General features: G+C 44.2%; 1 protein-coding gene across 2 annotated transcripts in view; it reads right to left on the bottom strand.

The window, feature by feature from the left end:
- The window catches only part of PLA2R1 (phospholipase A2 receptor 1), a 1,951,179-nt gene extending 1,936,550 nt beyond the window's left edge, over positions 1-14,629 (bottom strand). The window contains exon 1 of one of the 2 annotated variants that reach the window (XM_069616352.1): positions 14,254-14,629. In XM_069616352.1, coding sequence (XP_069472453.1) covers positions 14,254-14,428 — 175 coding nt within the window. In that variant the 5' untranslated portion in view covers positions 14,429-14,629. The remainder of the gene's footprint in view (positions 1-14,253) is intronic. The other variant, XM_069616351.1, reaches the window with a different exon arrangement.
- Positions 14,630-18,543: the final 3,914 nt, after the last annotated feature.

The following is an 18,543-nucleotide window of genomic DNA, read 5'->3' as shown; positions in this document are numbered from 1 at the left end:
ATGACTAAGATGTGGGACATTTTAGAAGTAAAATGAAAACTCCATATTGCCTACCACCCAGCATCAAGTGTGTGTGTGGGGAGATACAGCAAAACGATTGTATCTTGAAGAAGTTTGTGATTGATTTGGTGTCCGTGCTCAAAGATGTATGTAGGATGACAGAACGTAAAGTGAAGCTGAGCATCAGTGAGCACCAGAGTTTTATTAAAAATAAGGTGGTGACAGCTCCTCTTGTAAATTACTTTCTCACAGTGTATCATGGAAGTCATACTTTAAAATGGACAGTACTGCTACAGGTTTCAACTGTATATAATGGAGAGAAATTAACCAAAACATTATTTAATAAAGAACAATGGCTCATCTTTCTTACCAATTTGTCAGAGAATGGGATTAATGAGTCAGTGGAGTGGCATAATGTTTGACTCTTTGAGTATTCAGACTATGGTGTTTTCATCTTCAATTTGAAGTAAAGCCGATGACATTATCAGCAGAAGTTACTAACTGAATGCTCTTTATAGATGTCACTTTCTATTGTAAATTAGCCTTCTTCGTTAATCATTTAAACCTGTGGAAATACGATAACACTGAATTACTATCAGAGCATAGGAAGACACGTTCTGGTTATAGAAAGCTTCAAGCCTGTGGATACAAAAAGTAACTATGTGTACAACGTTTGTTGTTAAGGACTTTGCCGAGCCTGCTGGTTATCGATCAAGAGTGCAGGTGAGATGCAGGTGGCAATAGTTTGAAGAAACACTTACAAAAAAAAGACGTACCTGTGCACCGAGAGGCGTTATAAAATGGAATGCACACAGAATAACGTGAATGAAGTCAGCTGACCAGCCCCGTCAGGTGTGCGTTTCAGTGATTCATCCAGAGATACAGCAACAGCCAGGTGTTGGTAAGCTCTTTTAAAATCAGTTAGGACGCAGAGAAGTAGTTATGCAATAGATAGATGACAGATTGTTTAATGACTTTGAGCTTTTGCGATCGATGTTTCGAATCAGTCTTAATATATATGATGGTCGTATTTTTCAGGAGGTGAAAGTGCTGTTTAATGTAACAAAGAGGATTTGCTGCTCTACAGATTGCCAACCTAGAAGAAATAGTGGCGAGTGCTAGCCGCGGATGGTCACTTTAACACCCGAGGACTGCTTTCGTCACTATTGGCAGGCTGGAAGGTAAACAAAGCCATTTATGGTGGTTTCCAGCTTGTTTAAAATGTGTTTTTCTTTGCCCGTAGCAAATTAGTTTCGGAACTAATTTTGAGTAGCAAGTTGGCTCCTTCGAGGTAATATTTGATGTGCCTGAACGTATAGAGGTGAGAAATGATCGGTCCTATGTCCGAGTATTAAGCCTGGTAATAGATTATCGGACGTTGGCACACATGTTACGAGCACCTTAATTAATGTCTGCCATCTGGTGCATGTTAGTCAAGTTAAGGAGACGTGTGCCGCATACTATTATAACGGGTTAGTAAGTGGTTCTAGTGCAAATTTACGGTAACACATGCTAGTACTTACTCTTTTCAGTTAAAGCCAAGATTGTTGCTTTTATGTAATTGCGAATTTAGAGCTAATAGAATAAAGCACCAAGGGTCCTTCTTACTCTTACACTGCTGTTTTTTATTGTTCCCCAGATCGTTGTCTATTAAGAAGGCACCCATACCTGACCGTTTTAGGAATTCAATACCTAATATATACGGTAAGCCTATCTAGAGTGAATTTTTGGTCCCTATAGATTGGGTAACAGGAATGTAGCAGTATTATTCAAAACTGCTTATCTTTGTTTTCTCCTCCAGAATGCGGACATATAACATTGTATATGAATTTCCAACTTCTGACATCACAAATGAATGTGTGCATTAAGTTATGTACCCGTCGGTCCCTTGAAGAAGTTCCCGTCAATTTATTTTTAACATTGATGAAGAACGAAACATGTTGGTTCTATTAAAACTTGATTAATTAGCAGTGTTCTCAATTATATATTAAGTTGTGTAAAGAACCTTTTGTAAAAGGATTCATCCACCAGTGTTTACATTTGAGAAGGTTAAGTCACTTTTACTAATTAGGAGGAGAAAACAGAGCAACACAATGGTTCTTTAGTTTTTTAGTGTCCTTTGCCTTGTTGGGGGTCAAACTCTTGTGTCAGTAAATTACCTTGAGTCTCTTTTTTAGTTTTTGTGATTGATTCGGGACCAAGTTAGAACAACCAACTGCCACTTGTCCTGATGGCTCTCAGACCTACACCTTCCTCTGCCACCAAGATGTCTCCTTTTGAATAAATATCTGGATGGAAATGGTATTACTGCAACCCCTGTTATACCGAACTTTGGAGCAGACGTTTATAAATGCCTCAACTACTCATGAATACATTGAGAATTTGAGGAAACACCTACAGCATGCTTTTGAATATGCCCAATGAAATCTGTAGACGTTTGCTGATGGTATGAGGATGTACTACGGTACCCAAAAGATCTGCATCCAAAAAAGGAGATTTGATTGAGGAAAAATGGGCTATATCAATCAATTGAAAAGCTGTCACCCTTGACCTTTGAGAAAGTATGAGGAGCCATCCGGAGATAAGGTTGGAGAAATTCTGAAGAATGAACCCTGGAGAACAGAAAATGGAAAGGAGCGACCAGCAAAATTAACCAGTAAGTAACAAAATTAGAGTGCAGGAGAATGACTGAATTAAAATGTTTGTAGATAAAAGTGTAAGGCTTAAATGTCATAGATAATAAATACACCAGGATAGGATGTACGTTTTTCCTAAAAACTGTCTCTTTACGTTATTACCCCCGTGTATCGCGCTCTTCTATAAGAGAATTGAGTTTGGATGTGTAAAGGGTTTGCTACACCCTTTTGTATGAAGGATGTTACTCACGCCTGGTGGTGAGTGAATTTCTATATTTTAGCTATAGTACCCATATGCCCAAGACTTGATTGTGGCAGCCCCTAATCAAGTTCAGGCCCCTACCAGCTAATTTTTCACTGAAGCACCAGCACTGTTACTAACGGTGCCGGTGCTTCGGGGTTCCCATTCCGGTGGAGTCTGACAGGACTCCACGGGAATGGCAACTTGCCGTCCCTCCGTGGCCCATAATATCCTGATAGCACCAGAATATCAGGTGGCAGAAACAATAGGGTGAATCTGCCGGGACCCACCAGTAACATCGGCAGGTTACCGGCAGATTCGTAATGAGGGCCAGTTGACTTTGCTTCCAGTTCTAGAGCAAGCCACATAAAGTTGACCTTGAGAAAGGCATGATACCTGTAAATCTGTTCCAACTGCTTTGAGTTGGAGCGTTGAGATTGTGAATCACCATTATTGGTGTCCCGATCTACAGCCGAGACTGCAGCGACCTCAACACAAGAGCAGTACGTGGAGGGCTGAAGCATGTAAGCTTCATACTGTTGAGATGGCATACATTCAGCAACTTCCGTGGGAAATCTTGTGTAATTATCATGAGAGAATTGCCACAATGTGACAGACAACGTCATTGCAGACACTATTGAAGAGACATGCCCATGTCCTGTCACCCGCATTACTACAAAAGCACAGTTTTGTGTCACCCGCCTGAATTCAAAAGCTAGAATGCTGACAGTGTGGAAAGTTTTGGAACAATGAACTGCTTAAGTTTTCATGAACTGCTGAACTTTAGGAACAATGAACGTAGAACTACGGCAGAACTATGGTGCAAATAATCATATCGCAGGGGTAAGCCTTGCAGACAGCTTAAAAAATAAAGAAATCTGTAAAAGGTATATTTTATACTTGTTAGATTGTCTACACCATTGAACCTACCCACATGCCAAATTTAAGGTTTGTAGCTTGTTGGGAAGTATGCTGAACATTTTAAACAGACACACACACACATATCCAAGCATTGCAGACTGAAAAAGGTATATTTTATACTGGTTACATTGTCTACACCATGGAACCTACCCACATGCCAAATTTCAGGTTTGTAGCATGTTGGGAAAGTAGGCTGAACATTTCGAACAGACAAACAAACATTTTGAAGCATTGCAGATTGTTTAAATATTTTTTTTACAAAGATGCATATATTATACATTTTACATTGTCTACACCATTGAACGTACCCACATGCCAAATTTCAGGTTTATAGCATGTTGGAAAGTATGCTGAACATTTAGAACAGATACACACACATATCCAAGCATTGCAGACCACTTAAAAAAGGCGTACAAAAAATAGAAACATTTATATTTTATACTGTGTACATTGTCTACACCGTGGAGTCTACCCAAATGCCAAATTTCCTGTTTCTAGCATATTGGGAAATATGCTAAACATTTCGGACAGACACACACACATTCATACATGTCCCTTTTTATATATAGAGAGATTACTGAAGATTGATATTATCTTCTGTTGTTCACAGTAGCACTAATTTGGGTTTTTTGTTTTGATAAATCATTTGTTTGAAAATGAGTTTGTATGTTATGCAGGTACGTAAACTTCCTGGCACATTAATGTGGAGATCAGTCACATGAATAAGTGGTATTGACGTTTACCAATCTATCTGTATTGTTTGTACAATCGGCCCGGATGATGGACAACTGGTCCAAAATGCATTGGCCACATCTTCTGCCTCAGAATTATTACATATGAAGCATTCCAAATAAAGAGGCACTTCTGTAGACAAGCGTTTACAATATTCTGGTTGATATTGATACTTCAGATCACACGTTTAGTAGTGTTCACTACAAAGGTGCAGCAATACACTAGAGCCAGTGTGCAGTCTTGCTTGTGTTATTAAACCAGCCTTTCTACCCCTCTCTTTAGTGCACTAAATGGAGAATTATTTCCGGGGCCCAAGGGACGGGGAAGGAACCCAGAGAGGGGAAACGATCCAGAAAAGAAAACATGATGGAAGAAAGACTCACCCATAATAATCCAGAAAAGCACAGAAGAAATAAAAGAAAAATAACCATTTCCTTGTTCTCCACTTTTGCTGCTACAAGGGGGACAAGCAACTTCCATCTGCCACAGGGTCTGTGCTAATGACCTTAAATATACAAGAAAATAGGCCCTATGCTGAGGTCCCCTCTCAAGAACTCAAAGCCCCCATCTTTGAGAGGGAAGGTACTTCACACTTTTAGAGACAGGATGTCTGACAAAAGAGACAGTCAGATCCTGGGATCACTCAAAGAAGCGAGAGTGAAGTCCTAAATGGCACTGCCAGCAGCCTAACCTCAAAGAACCTGTACCCTGACAACATCATTTATATGAGTAGTAAATACCCCATCTCTCAGCTCCAAAAGGAACTGACACAATTTGGCTGTACCAGCGAGGAACTGGTTTGCACAGGAGTGTCCGAGTGGCAGGTGGTGAGACCCTGACCTCGGAACAAAGAGTTGGATTGAAGCAGTGGGGCAGAAGTCAGTCCGGTGAGTCGGAAAGCTTTACAGAGCCGGGTTGTGAAGAGCGCGATACAAGGTAACGCCATAGAACGCTTAAGAAAGCGGATTGTGTTTGAATGGGTGTTCATTGAAGTTGATGGGCAAATCTTCGACAAAGATACAAGTAATAGTGGAACAGTGTAAGCATGAGACGTGCATGTGTGTGCTGGTCGATAAAACAAGATGAATGAAAGAGGGCCAGAAGACTGTGGAGAATATGCAAGAGGCACGAAGGAAAGGACAGTGTAAAAGAGGGTGCGAATGACCCAAAGGGGGGTAGAAGGCTGTGGATAAAGGTGCAAGAGGCACAAAAGGAAAGGACGGTATAAAAAGGGTGCAAGAGACCAGGACAGAAAGAAACAACCATAAAGTAACAGTGTGAGAAAGCATGAAAGAAGCATGCAGAGGGCACAGGCAAGATAAGGAAGAAAGATCAGTGCAAGTGTGCACGGAAAAGGTGAAGAAACATAGAAAATTGGTGCAGGAAGCACCTGAAGTTAAAAAGTGCAAAAGGAAGAGACAGTAAAAAAGTAAAAGAGGGGCAATGGATCAGAGTAGTCGCGCTAAGGAAAACTAAAAAGCGTAGCATTTTCGAAAACAGCCTGATTAAACCCCACAAAAGGATGATATGCAGGAAAAGATTGTACATGAAAAAGTCACATCCTGACCAGCTCTTTTGTGTTTTAAAAGCTAGAAGAGACCTAGGGAAGGGAACCCTGAGAGGCCCACTGAAGAAAGTGACTTTATGTTTTTTTTGTTTTGAAATCTGGAAGAGGCCTGAGCTTGTGGAAGGGAATCCTAAGTGGCCTATTGAAGAAAGTGAATTTGTGTTTTGCATTAAAAGCTGAAAGGGAAGCAGTTGAAGCTTGGGGAAGGGAACCCCAAGGAACTCAAAGACATTGGAGGTGTTCCAATTCACCATAAGGGCACTGTGGAGAAAGCCGTACGAACAGCCCTGGTGAGTGAATTCCTCTTTCTGACATTGACCAAATTGCACCTAGTGAGAAGACCACTTGACATCAACTTTGGTTTCGCCATTTTTGTTGAACCACTATTTTTCCTTTTCAAGAAACTCCCGATCAACATTTTTGTACAGAGTGAGGGCAAGCACAGGTTTAGATACAGAATACTTTTATTTTGGAGTACTAGACGACAACAGCCATTAGAAACATCAGTTAAGGGAACCATCCTTTTAGAGTTAGGGCCAGTCAGGTATTCAATCACCCCAGGAACCTTAGTAAATAAAGGTTTTAAAATGAATATGTTTGAGTCTGTGTCTCTCTAGATACCATGCCTGTCTCACACTACCCATTTTCACGACTTTAAGTTACCCATGGAAAATGAGAGAATGGCACTTTTACACATTAATGCAATAGAAACACAAACAACTGAAGGTAGATTAGCAAACATATGCTTTCATTTTGTAAGTGACTCACATGGGGAATAGAAAGTAGGTTGTTTTGCAATTGAATTTTCTAGAAAGCTGTTTGTAAATTCTGACACGTTCATTAAGGGGGATGTTTATTTGCAATGAATAAGAAGTAGAGAGATTTAGATAGGCAGGTATGTCCTGATTTCATTTGGTTTTCTATAAAATGACAATTGTATGCCGAGCCCTCATACACTGTTCAACGCATGGTGGATGTTTGCTCAGGATAAACTGAAAGTACATGTGGTGATGCGTGTGTTTTATACTTTTACTTTCATGTTAGTGCCGTATAGACCACTGAAGCTGGAATTTCCTATGTGCACAACTCCAGGTACATAAAAGGGGGTCAAGAAAGGTGGAGTGTTGGATTAGAGAAGGATGGAAAAGGAGAGAGAGAGAGAGAGAGAGAGAGACAGATAGAGAGAGAGAGAGAGAGAGAGAGAGAGAGAGAGAGAGAGAGAGAGAGAGAGAGAGAGAGAGAGAGAGAACATGGCATGAGGTGCCCCATATTTTGGATATCTTGGAGGAGAAATACATGGTAAGGCCATAGACTGAATAAGAAGAAGAGGAGAGGGAGTAGCAGGTGGGTGGTTAGCAGAGATTGGCGCATCATGGAACGCTTCCAGGGACCACAGCAAATGGAAGAGATGGTGTTGATATAAAAGTGGGAACAATGCTCCTCAAACCCTTAAACCAGGCTTGGTCCTGTCTGCTAATCAATCTTCATGATATGACAGCACAGGGGATGCAGGTGTGAGAAAAGGCCAAGATGACGTGAAGGAACTAGCTGGATTATGATGCTGCAAATTAGATGTTAGTGATAAATTGATAGCTAAAAGGTTGTGTTCAATGAAGTCGATCAGAGGTAGAGCAAGGGCTTAAAGGGAAGGCCTGACATGATCAAGATGGGTGACTATGGAGTCAGGTTTGAATGCACATTTAGTGATAATAGAGGGAAGGGAGAGACAGATTAAAAGAGAGGGATAAAGACAGTGAAGTGTAAGAGGGGGTGTCAGAGCGATAGGGGTGAATAGAGGGGCAGAGTACTTGAGAGACAGGGAAGGAAAGACAAGCACACAGAGACTAAATAAGTTAGAATACCTTTGGGGGTTGAAGCTGTCCCATGAGTATACCTTGCATTGTATTGGAATGAGGTTCAGGAGGAAGTAGATCAGGTTTGTGGAAGAAACCATTGAGCATGCCAGAATGATAGACGATAAGGATGATAGAGTTGCAGTTGTGAGAATTTGAATGGCAAAATGTTTGAAAGACGAGAGGGTAGTGGGGTAGATCGTTTGGCTTTTACTACTAATGAAGTTACAAACCTCAAAACTTCTAAGAGAGGTGAGAAGAGAGGAAGAATGTAGCAGAGTCACTGCGCAAGACTGAAAAGTTGGCAGTGTTGTGCGGGAGAATCCATATTTCTGGTATATATGTACACAGATAAATGGGGCGCCAAAGGGATAAGGAAATTTTGTGGCAGGTGGAATTTTCATTCCAAAGTCCCAAAGTGACTTTGGGGGAGATAGAAGAAGTAACAGTAAGAGAGGCTAGCTCTTATAAAAGAGGTGAGAGTGTTAAATGAGTTATAAGTGGGTGTGTGTGGGTCAAACAGACTGATGTTTGGGAAAGGTGTGGCGTATAGGCATGGGTGAGAGGAGAAAGTGGAGAGGAGTAGTGAAGGATGCATGCGGGCAGGTCAGGAGTTCCCAGAAGGATGTTACAGAGTAATATGTCAGGCGGAGGTGAAGATGTGTGAGAGCATGGTGAGGTGGGGAATGAGCAGAGATGTTTCTATTTTGTGTGTATCAACCAAAGTACAGTTTTTTTCTTTAATGTATTTATTGTTATGGTTGAAATTCAACCTTTCAATTAAAAAAATGTCCTTCGTTATAACATATAATATCCTATACAACAATAGTAAAAATAAGTTCAGTTTAAGTAGATACAAATCCACTAACATGTTAAAATGCAGACAGATGTCAAAAATTAAAAAGAATTTGTCTTCCAGTTTACATAAGTGAACAAAATACATTAGCACCCGGCACGCGCGGCGCAACGGGAATACTGCGTGGTGATTGGCTCATTTGCGAGCCATACCACACGGTATTCCCTTTTACGCCGTGCGTGCCGGCTACTCTGTTCCCGGCGAGGGGCGTGGCAGCCCCTCAGCCAATGAGGAGGCTCGAAACAGGGCAATCCCCGCTCCGAGCCTCCCCATGGATGGAGGCTTCCTTCGTCCCCCGCTGGGGACTCAGGTAAGAATGATTTTTTTTTCTCCCTCCTCCCACCTCCCACCCCACCCGACTTACCTTCTATCCTGCGATCTCCGGCGGGGGACGATGGAAACCTCCAGTCATGTGGAGACTCGGAGCAGGGCCATCCCCGCTCCAAGCCTCCACACGGCTAGAGGCTTCCATCGTCCCCCGCCGGAGACAGCGGTACTTTTTTTTTTTCCTTCCCTGTCCCCCTCCCTTCCGCCCTCCCAACCCCACTTACCTTCTTTTTTCTTCTGGTCTTGGGAGCGAACGCGCTGGGAACACTTGTGTTCCCAGCGCGTCCGCTCCCGATGGCCGCCATGGAAAGGGGAAACGGACTACGTTTTCCCTTTCCCGGTGGCCATTTTTTTTCATATTTTTTTTTTCTGTTTCGAAACAAGCGAAACAGAAAAAAAATGCCATTAGCACCCCAGTCTAACGGCCCGGGGTGCAAATGGCAATAAGAACCTCGGCGGCGGGCCAATACCGCCCACGGTAATGCCCCAGAGGCTTCGTTAAGGCCCTCGCTACACTCGGGCCTGTAAGTACAGCCCCAGGGGCATTACCTGGGGCGGTATTGGCCCGCCACCTCGGGTCTTATTGCCACAATATCATTCCCAACTTTCGATTCAATACATTTCTAAGACTCATCAGACCTTTAATTTTAAGAAGATTATAAATTTCATGATTGCAACTTGTACCATCGGTAACTTAGTATAAAAGAGCTTTTTCCACAGTTCTTCTGAAGTTAGAGTCTTAAAATGTCCAAAATGAGCCTTAAATAGATGTTTTGCTGATTTGATAGAGTCACGCAATAAGTTAACAAATGCTGTAAGGTTTCATGTTGGTCTTGGTTGCAGCAAAATCGACAGAGGTTCTCATGCTCAGTAATTTGGTGATGGCGAGCTTGTATTTCTCTGGTTTTACACAGGTTGAAACGATACCGCAACAAGATATTTCAAAATTTAGGATTCGGGAACTTAAGAAAATAAGATTTGACAACTCAAAGCCTCTTTTCTGTAAATGGGTTATCTTTAAATACCCGGTAGGTCTTACACAGTTCTATTGTGCTTTTCCAATCGGATTGCCATAGCTCAAGCTTTGGTCTGGTCAGATTGGAGATTAGGAGATCTTTTGGGATGTCTGCTGCACCAATTACAGAGATTGCAGGGTTCCTCCATTTTCGTGGATATTTTTGATCGGAGTCAAACGTATATTGCAGCTGATCAAACATACTTAATGGAATTACGAGCAAGGATTTGTTCGATCTCATCTCAAGCTTTAATAATACAATCAAGGTTTGGGAAAGTTTCCTGCTCAACTGTAATCAAATTTGACATGCAAAATGTCACGGCTATTATTTTGTATGCTTTCAGCTATGTCACAATGTTCAACAATCTTCTTCCTTTTTTATTCATACGCAATCTTCTTGCCGTTTCCCTTTTGTAACTTCCCAATGTTACAATTCTCTACTGCACAGTCGCCGAAATGCCCCATGGCCCCCACTCTGCTCTGGCAGACTCACCGGCTCATTGTAGCATTCCCAGGCTTCATCGCGCTTACGTAGCGGTTTTCCACTCTGCGAGACTGCAATGTCTTTCCAGGCTTTCTTACAGGTCTGTTTCTGCACGCTGGCTTATCTCCAGCTCAAGTAAGGACGATACTACTTCTCTTGGCTTCCGGACACCCAGGGACACTCTTGTGGTTCGTGGCATCGCAATGGCCCGCCTCGCTCGCACCAAGTTTCTTTCCTTCTTCTCTGCCGGCTAGCCCTTTCACTTCGCCACACCGGCTCTCGCCTCCAGCTTCTGCACGCTGACTCGTGCTTCCAGCTTCTGTGCACTGGCTCGTGCCTCTAGCCTCTGTCCGCCTTCCCAGGAGAGTTCATGTCTTCTCCTGAGCTCCTTCCACCAGCGCAATGACCATTTTTAAAGGTCCTATGCACAGGTGTTTCCATCCAATGACTAGTATGTTCACCATTCTTGCTGCTCAGTATCAATTCCTTCATCTTCATTGTCTCAGTACTTGAGTGGTTATGGGAACTGAAGTCCACTGATATTAACAGAGGATTTTGGTGGTTGTGGGTATACAAGTCCATTGATGGTTTCTGATGCATGATTCTTGAAAGATCTTTCTTAATGTGTTCACAGAGTTCACATGGAAGATCAGTTATACCTGAAGGAGAGCTAACATGGCAATAAACCATTAGGGTATTGGGCAACAGGGAGTCTCTTTCATGAGAAAGTGGGGAATACCTTGGCTTATCCAATGAAGCCATGACATCCCCCGGTGGCTTTCCCCGCCTATGTGATCTTCCCTCACAAAGCCGCCCCCAGTGTCAGAATCAGGAAGCGGCTGCCATCCCCTGGTCACATGGTCACATGGGAGGAGGTTCATGTGGTGTGCACCTGGTCATTAGCATGAACACAGTGGACAACTCAAGGTCAAACTGGCCCTTTGAAATAATAGTGTGCTCCTCTTGATACCAGACACGCAGGCGCCCCAGTCATGCCTACCCAGCTTTGAACTAGATTTGTTGGCATCACCTCTTGCTCTTTGTATCACAAATCACGGGATGTTATGCTGCTCGCTCCCCCCTTATTTGTTGCCCACCCGTGGTACACCTTCTTGCTCTCTCTCAGACCACATTAATCGGCACAATCCTGATGGATTTATGTACTCTATTTTCCACCCGCCTGGCAGTTCAACTAGGATGGCAATTGTCCCTGGGGGCGCTAATGGCCTAAATCTGAACCAAGCATTTTGGCAGCTTGAGACCTCTGCTCTGGCTGCCATGAGGTTGTTCTTTCGGGATGGACGCAGCTTTACCCTCACTCTGCAGTTCACATTCCAATCATGTTCCACAGGCCTACAGCTTGATACAATTAGACTATGCCGCTCTTCTCAGCTTCACTCCTGGGGCTCGGGAAAGGGAAAATGATTCAAACTCTTCATTGTGCCATGCTGCTACACCTTTAACAGGAAATACAAAATGCTAGGCCTCACTTTCAATATGGCGATGCTTCAGTATTTCCCACACCCAGGCACTGTGTCTACATCCTCATCATTACACATTATATTTCACTACTGCTACACAATATCACCCATGCCCTACACCTGGGCCTACCTTAGCCTCTATAACTACTTTAAAAATACATTTGTTGATCCTAACTGCACTCTCCACCCCCCTAAAGCCGCGCACCTTCACTTTCTCGTGCGCTAATAGATTTTATTAGCCTGAATTGTTTGTCCGTGTATGGCAGCTGTACGTGCATCCCAACATTGCTTGGTACAAAGGACAATCCAGTTTGTAAATCTAGCAGACTTGTTCCTCTTGCCTGTTGCTAGCCCTTCTGGTTTGGATCTGCATTGGGGTTAAGAGTGGCACCATTGTTCGAAGGTGCAACATTCATCAGAGATCTCCAGGAGGAGCCCTGAGGTGCTTGGGATGTGGGAGCAGAGTGCATACAAGGCTCAGAGACCACAAACCATATTGACTGGACAACTTTTGCCCTTTTGCTGCACGAAAATGATTTGTGGCTGATGTCCTGTTGCGTGCTGTGGAACAGGGTATCAGCTCATGCGATGGCACATGTGAAAGCGGGGGGCATACGCTAGAGAATAGCTAAAGTGCAAGGAGAGCGGAGGCACTCTGTCCCACATTGCTTCTCCGCTTGGCCCTCATAACTTTGATATCAACATAGTTTCTTATAAGTATTACATAAAACCAGTTTCCTTTTCATCCATTCTCCGTCCAGTGTTTGCACAGTCCTACTCCCTACAGTCACCTTGATAAATACCCTATGCACTGCTTCCTGTGTTCGTCTGTGGTTGAAGTGCTTTCGTTTTAATAAAGGACCTGATTCAAAGTCACTTTGCACAGCAAAAATACACTGTGCACTGTTCCTTCAACCAGGGTGTTCGTTGGCAGTGCAATCCACTTTTCACCAGTGAAAAGCCACTTGGCACCGTGCAAAAAAAATCCATGAAACAGGCCCATAGTTACTTAGATGCCAAGATGTTTCCAATCCCAGTGCAGGACTTTGCGGAGGTGTCTGGTTCTCATTGGAGAGGTCATGCGGAGAGCCATGCTTGGAAGGCAGGGATTTTATGTAAACATTTCCTAACCAGGTCACACAAGTTACAGGACCCCTTGCATTCCTGGCGGGTGAAGCCCGCAGAAATGCAGGCAATGTTGTGGTAAATGCACAAGAGATATTTTCCTAATCAAGCGCCCCACGTGTCATTTTTGCTTTATGCCTTCTTGTTGGATTCAAATATACTTTGTAAGCAAACAGACCGGTTGGTTTTATTAAAACATTTTTTAATATTTTTTTTTAAAAAAATGCTATTCCAGTATCATGGACCACGGATGTATGTACTTTCACCCGCTGGCTGCTCACTTCACCCACTTGACACAGGGGACGTGCCTCTTCGTGGAGCACGTACATTCCTTAAACCGTGGTTTTAGCAGGCGAACCCCAACCCCCCCCGCCCGACCCCCCAAAGCAGAACGGTCTCTTTCCACACTGAACGCGACGCCACTGCTAAAAACGGCGCGTGCCTACAGACCTGGCCCACGGCATTGATTGCCCTTTTTAACCCGAGGGTCGCATTGCATGACAAAGGCTGAAGCTACACTTTATCGTGTCTAAGCGCTTTTGCAACCCGGCCACCCAATGGCAGGCTTGGACTGGCCTACAGGGCAATAAAACAATGCCCGAAGTACAAGACCAAACTACACGCTAGTGCGAGACAGTTATTTTGGTCAAACGTGTGATTGTGTGAGCTACTTCTCTGTGCAGCGAGTAGTTTTGACCAGTGTTACTTAACTATTATTTAAAATGCACAATTTGCAACACAGTTTACCAAAAAAGCTCCCCCTTCACTTTTAATCAAACAGTCAGCTACAACACGAATACGTTGCCATTTACGACTGTGGGCCACTTTTTCCTTGGTGTCCAGTTCGTGCCAAATGTATGGATCAGCCCATCCCTGTCAAATTGCGTAGTAGAAACAACGCCGCTGTTTGCGCATGGTGCTGCATTATAAACCCCCCGCATGGCCCCTTCTTCGGACTTCAAAGCTTATCTCACGGCAGAAACGCCGATAGAGAGGAGATGTAGTTTGCACTCACCGAAGAGGTCGGAGAGTTGGTCCTGGCTCAGAGTGGCATCTCCTCCTGCAGCCCCCAGTGCCGCTGCGAGCAGCAGTGCCAGGCGTGCCAGGCTCACGCGCAGCATGCTGCCAGCGCCCGGCACCCAGCGCCCGCTGTCAGACGCTCGCCTCCTAGGTCCCAGGTAAGGGAACATACTAGGAAACTTTTTCGGTGGAAGCTTCAGCGGCCGGGCCACTAGTCTAGGTACTGTCAGCAGGAGGGGCGGTGCCAGACGGGCACGTCATGCCTGGGGCGCGTGTGACAGGAGGATCCGCCCAGATCATCGGGTGGAAGGCGGGGGGCGCCTTCAGGCTTGGCAGAGTAGGTGGGAATGGTGTCTGCCAAAATACCCCGTTTCAACAGCCAGCCACCCCAGACGTCCAACATATCCTAGTTTACAAGTGACAAGGTATAACAGCATTGAAATGCATCGGACGCACAATGTTATGACAGTCGCGGCAGCACGATTCTAATGTGCGTCATGTTATCACACTGGTGCTTTGATCTTACTCTGGCCTTTGGACTAGTCGTGTGTTCTGCAGATGGCCGGTCCGCTTTGATATTGCTACTCGATGTACCGTCCTGCTCTCTATGGACTGCATGTGTACTCGTGATCGGCGTGACACACAGCCACTCGTGGTGCTTCGCTGAAAAGCACCATTGTAGTATCCTGAAAGCATCAGGTAAGACATCACCAAGCACACTGGAGCCAGGTAAGTGCACAAGAGAGCAGTGATAGAAGCGTACCAAAAAAGTAGTGGAACTGTGACTAGGGCGGGGGACAGAGTAGGAAGGAAAGGTGCAACGTGCAACACATGTTTCAAGGTTTGCAGTCATGCTGGCCGAAAGCCAATTGAGTTGATATAGATTTAAGTTGAGCTGTAACTGATATCCAGTACTAAAGAAAATAACTGTTCTTTAATTTCATAAAGAGCAGTTGTGGAAAGGTGAAAATCGTTGCAAAAAGTACTGCAGCTGTTAACTGTAAAAAATAAAAGAAGTGGAACACCGATCCCCACCGTTCCCACGCATTTCGACCACTGGAAGAGAGCTGCCTTATTGGTACAGGGTAGGTAATAGAAAGGTGAAAGAGGCGGGTCATAGGGTAACATCTTTCTAGTTTGGGCTACCATCATGTGTCTCTTGCAACTATCTTCTCTGGAACCTCCCGAAGTCTGGGTTCCACATTTCACAGGGCATGCCTCCCTTTCAAGAAATGCACTAAGCTAGACACTACACAAGTCTCCGTCTTTAACAATGAAAAAGACAAAACAGAGATCTTACAACATGGTTGAACTTCACACACTTTCTTACCAATGCCACATTCTATTCAACCGCAACAAAACGATACACTCTCGCTCCAAGACTGCCACCTCTGGGTGCGGGTCTGCCACACTCCATTTCACCAGTCCTGGTCATCTAGCTCTTAATGCCAAGAAAAACAAGAAACCAAACAGAACAACAGTCAGATCCTACCACAAATGCTAAAACACCTCTGTATCTAGGGCTGTCTGGTACCGCCTGTCAAGGTTTGTTGTGGAGTGGAGTGTGAGAGTGGCAGCCCCGTGATCTGGAGGTGGCGGCTCCAGCGAAAAGGAGATTTAGCATTGGTTAGATAGTTGAGAATTTACAGTCGATTGATTTGCTGCGCGCAGAGCTGATTGTGGATGAGCCTGGCTGGCTCATTATCCGTTGTGTGGCTGGAAATGTCGGATAGAAGGTGACTGGTGATTTCATTGTTGGTTGAGTGTCTAGCAATGTGCCTGGGGTTTGTCGGGTAAGTTTAGATGCAGTTTAAATGTGGATGCAAGGTCTGTGTCGATGCATGTGTGTTAAGAGCCTGAATGAATGCCATGCTCCTCTGTTGTGTTTGCAAAGGAGGGGGGCGGGGTGTAGTATGCAAAGAGTATTAAATGAACTGTTGGAATGTATGCAGAACATGGAACCTGGCGATCATAGGTATTCCAGGGTTGGCGGTTGGATGGGTTGACAGAATGGGAGCCAGGGGCGTTGCTAGGGGGGGGGCTAAGGGGGCTATAGCCCCTGATCTTTTGGTTGTAGCCCCATATAGAATCTCAGGAGCTACAGCCAAAAGACTAGCTAGCCCCCAGTCCCAACAGTACCGACATCTGCTTAGCCCCGGGTCTTTTCCAGACCTAGCAACTCCCCTGATGGGAGCCATGACTGAAAGGATGCTAATACACTGCTCTCCTATGTAACCTTTCTGCCTATGCGCTGCAACACATAAACTACCTTTCTTATGCACTTACCTGATTCATGAGTGCTTCCTGCTCTATATGTGACTTACCTGCTCTCCGAGGACACTACAGCTATGCTTTCTGAAACGTGTAGTTTAATCTTCCCCGATTATGTGTGTACATACTGAACATTATGCTTTTTGCTTAAAACTGACCTGGCAGCAATGCCTCTTTTATGGTTTCCTTTTTGTTAACAACTGCCAACGTTTCACTCGCTTAACATATGATGTGGTGGGATTTCTCCCTCTGATGTTAAAATATCAAAGAACAACACACAATACACATACATGTTAAAAGAGCGATTGTAAAATATATACTTTTTTAAGCATAACATAGACAAAGCAACCAAAAAAGACACAACTCAAGCAATTCCACCTTTTACATCTTTTGTCTGTCAGGAGGGTGGTGCAACATAAGTCTAGCCTACACTTTTTGGAGGAGGTGCTAGTTGCCAAAGGACCGGTGTTGCTGCAACACAGCCGGTGCTTTACTGAAAGCCCACCACGCAGAAGTTGAGCGCAGGCCATGTGTGGTGAGTACAGTTTTGCAGGATGTGCTGGTTGTTTGCCGGAGGACTGGTGTTGCCATGACACAGTCGGTGTGAACCGTAGGCCCTTTAAGAGTGGTGGCGCTCTATAGCTGGATGGGGATGCAGATCTTACTCTAGCACCAATAATAAGACTGACTCAGGAAGTTGGCAAAACTGTAGCTGTTTTATTAACAATTATCTTAAACAGGGAGTACAACAGGCATCAACGGACGCTGCACAAGCATTCTCAATGTTTCATATGAAAAAACACATATTTTGAGCAAAAACTCGTCATTACTGACGTCATACTACGTGGCAAAATAGGAAAACCTACAGGGTTTAAAATAGGCTTAAAGGGAACATCTAAGAACACTTTCTATGGGGGTCTGGACGGTGATTGGCTCTCTAAGGTCAGGTGGACAGCTATGCCACCTCTAGTGCAAGTCATCTTCCATGTCATGAAAATACACAACGTTTCATTGGCTTTCAAACTTTAGGGCTCTTTAATACATTGCCCTCTATAATCGGTTGGCATGCTTGTAGCCTTCTGGAATATTACACTCACAACACGCAAGCTGGTACCCCAGGTTCTGGAGGGTTGGACTTGACCACGCCTCCCCACCCAATTAGCTCAACATCCATCATCATTCCTGCTGTCTGCCATTCAATAAGTTAAGTCCTTTGAACTCTGCCTTGCAAAGGATCACTGTACCTGAGAATAAAAGGGAGTGAGAGCATGGCCTTATCTTCTGGTCTCGGTGTGGCTCGCCCCAAAGTCTATTTTCACCTGACCATGTGACAGGAGACCGTGCTTTGAGCTCCTTCTTTGTATTTAACACTAATAATTTAATAAAACCTGGCACTTCTAGTGTTTTTCCATTACACCTCAATTTGAGCCTGTCTTGCTTCTCAAGTTCATTGTATCTCCTCGAATAGATAACCAGGTTCTTGGTGGCCTCAACTCTTGACACTGGGCCAGACAAGCCTTTCTCGAATCTTCCTTCAGCATCAGCTGTTTTCTTCCACTGCGCTACACGTCCAGCCCTTCTATTCACGCGGTCCAAGTTTGCTAAAATGCGCCATGCAACATCCAGATTCTATACACCCATATATATATGTTGGCAGCACCGCCTGCAGTCTTTTCACTACAAATAACCAGCCTCATGATTGCTTAGTCTACTTGCGTTACAGCATCTGTACAATTATAAAATGGCTTTGCATTTTCTTCAGTGTTCTCTGCACGTGCAATCTTCATTTTGCTCACAAAATGTTACTCAATTCTTTACTTCGCCATCAGATTCTATTAGGTCTATATACTCTCTTCATTGGCATCTCTTCGGGGTGCGTCATTTCTTCTTCATGTGACGTCACCAGTCTTCTCTTTCATTCATCTTCACACTTCTTCCGTAACTTCCTTCAGAAGACTATCATTTCTCTGCGGGTACATCATATAGGGCTTTCTCAATGGATACCTTGTTTCAA

The sequence above is a fragment of the Ambystoma mexicanum genome, chromosome 9 (assembly GCF_040938575.1).
Source record: "Ambystoma mexicanum isolate Mex_15411 chromosome 9, UKY_AmexF1_1, whole genome shotgun sequence".
NCBI lineage: Eukaryota > Metazoa > Chordata > Amphibia > Caudata > Ambystomatidae > Ambystoma > Ambystoma mexicanum.
Note: the sequence above shows the minus strand (reverse complement) of the source record. Positions and strands in the feature narration are given on the sequence as shown.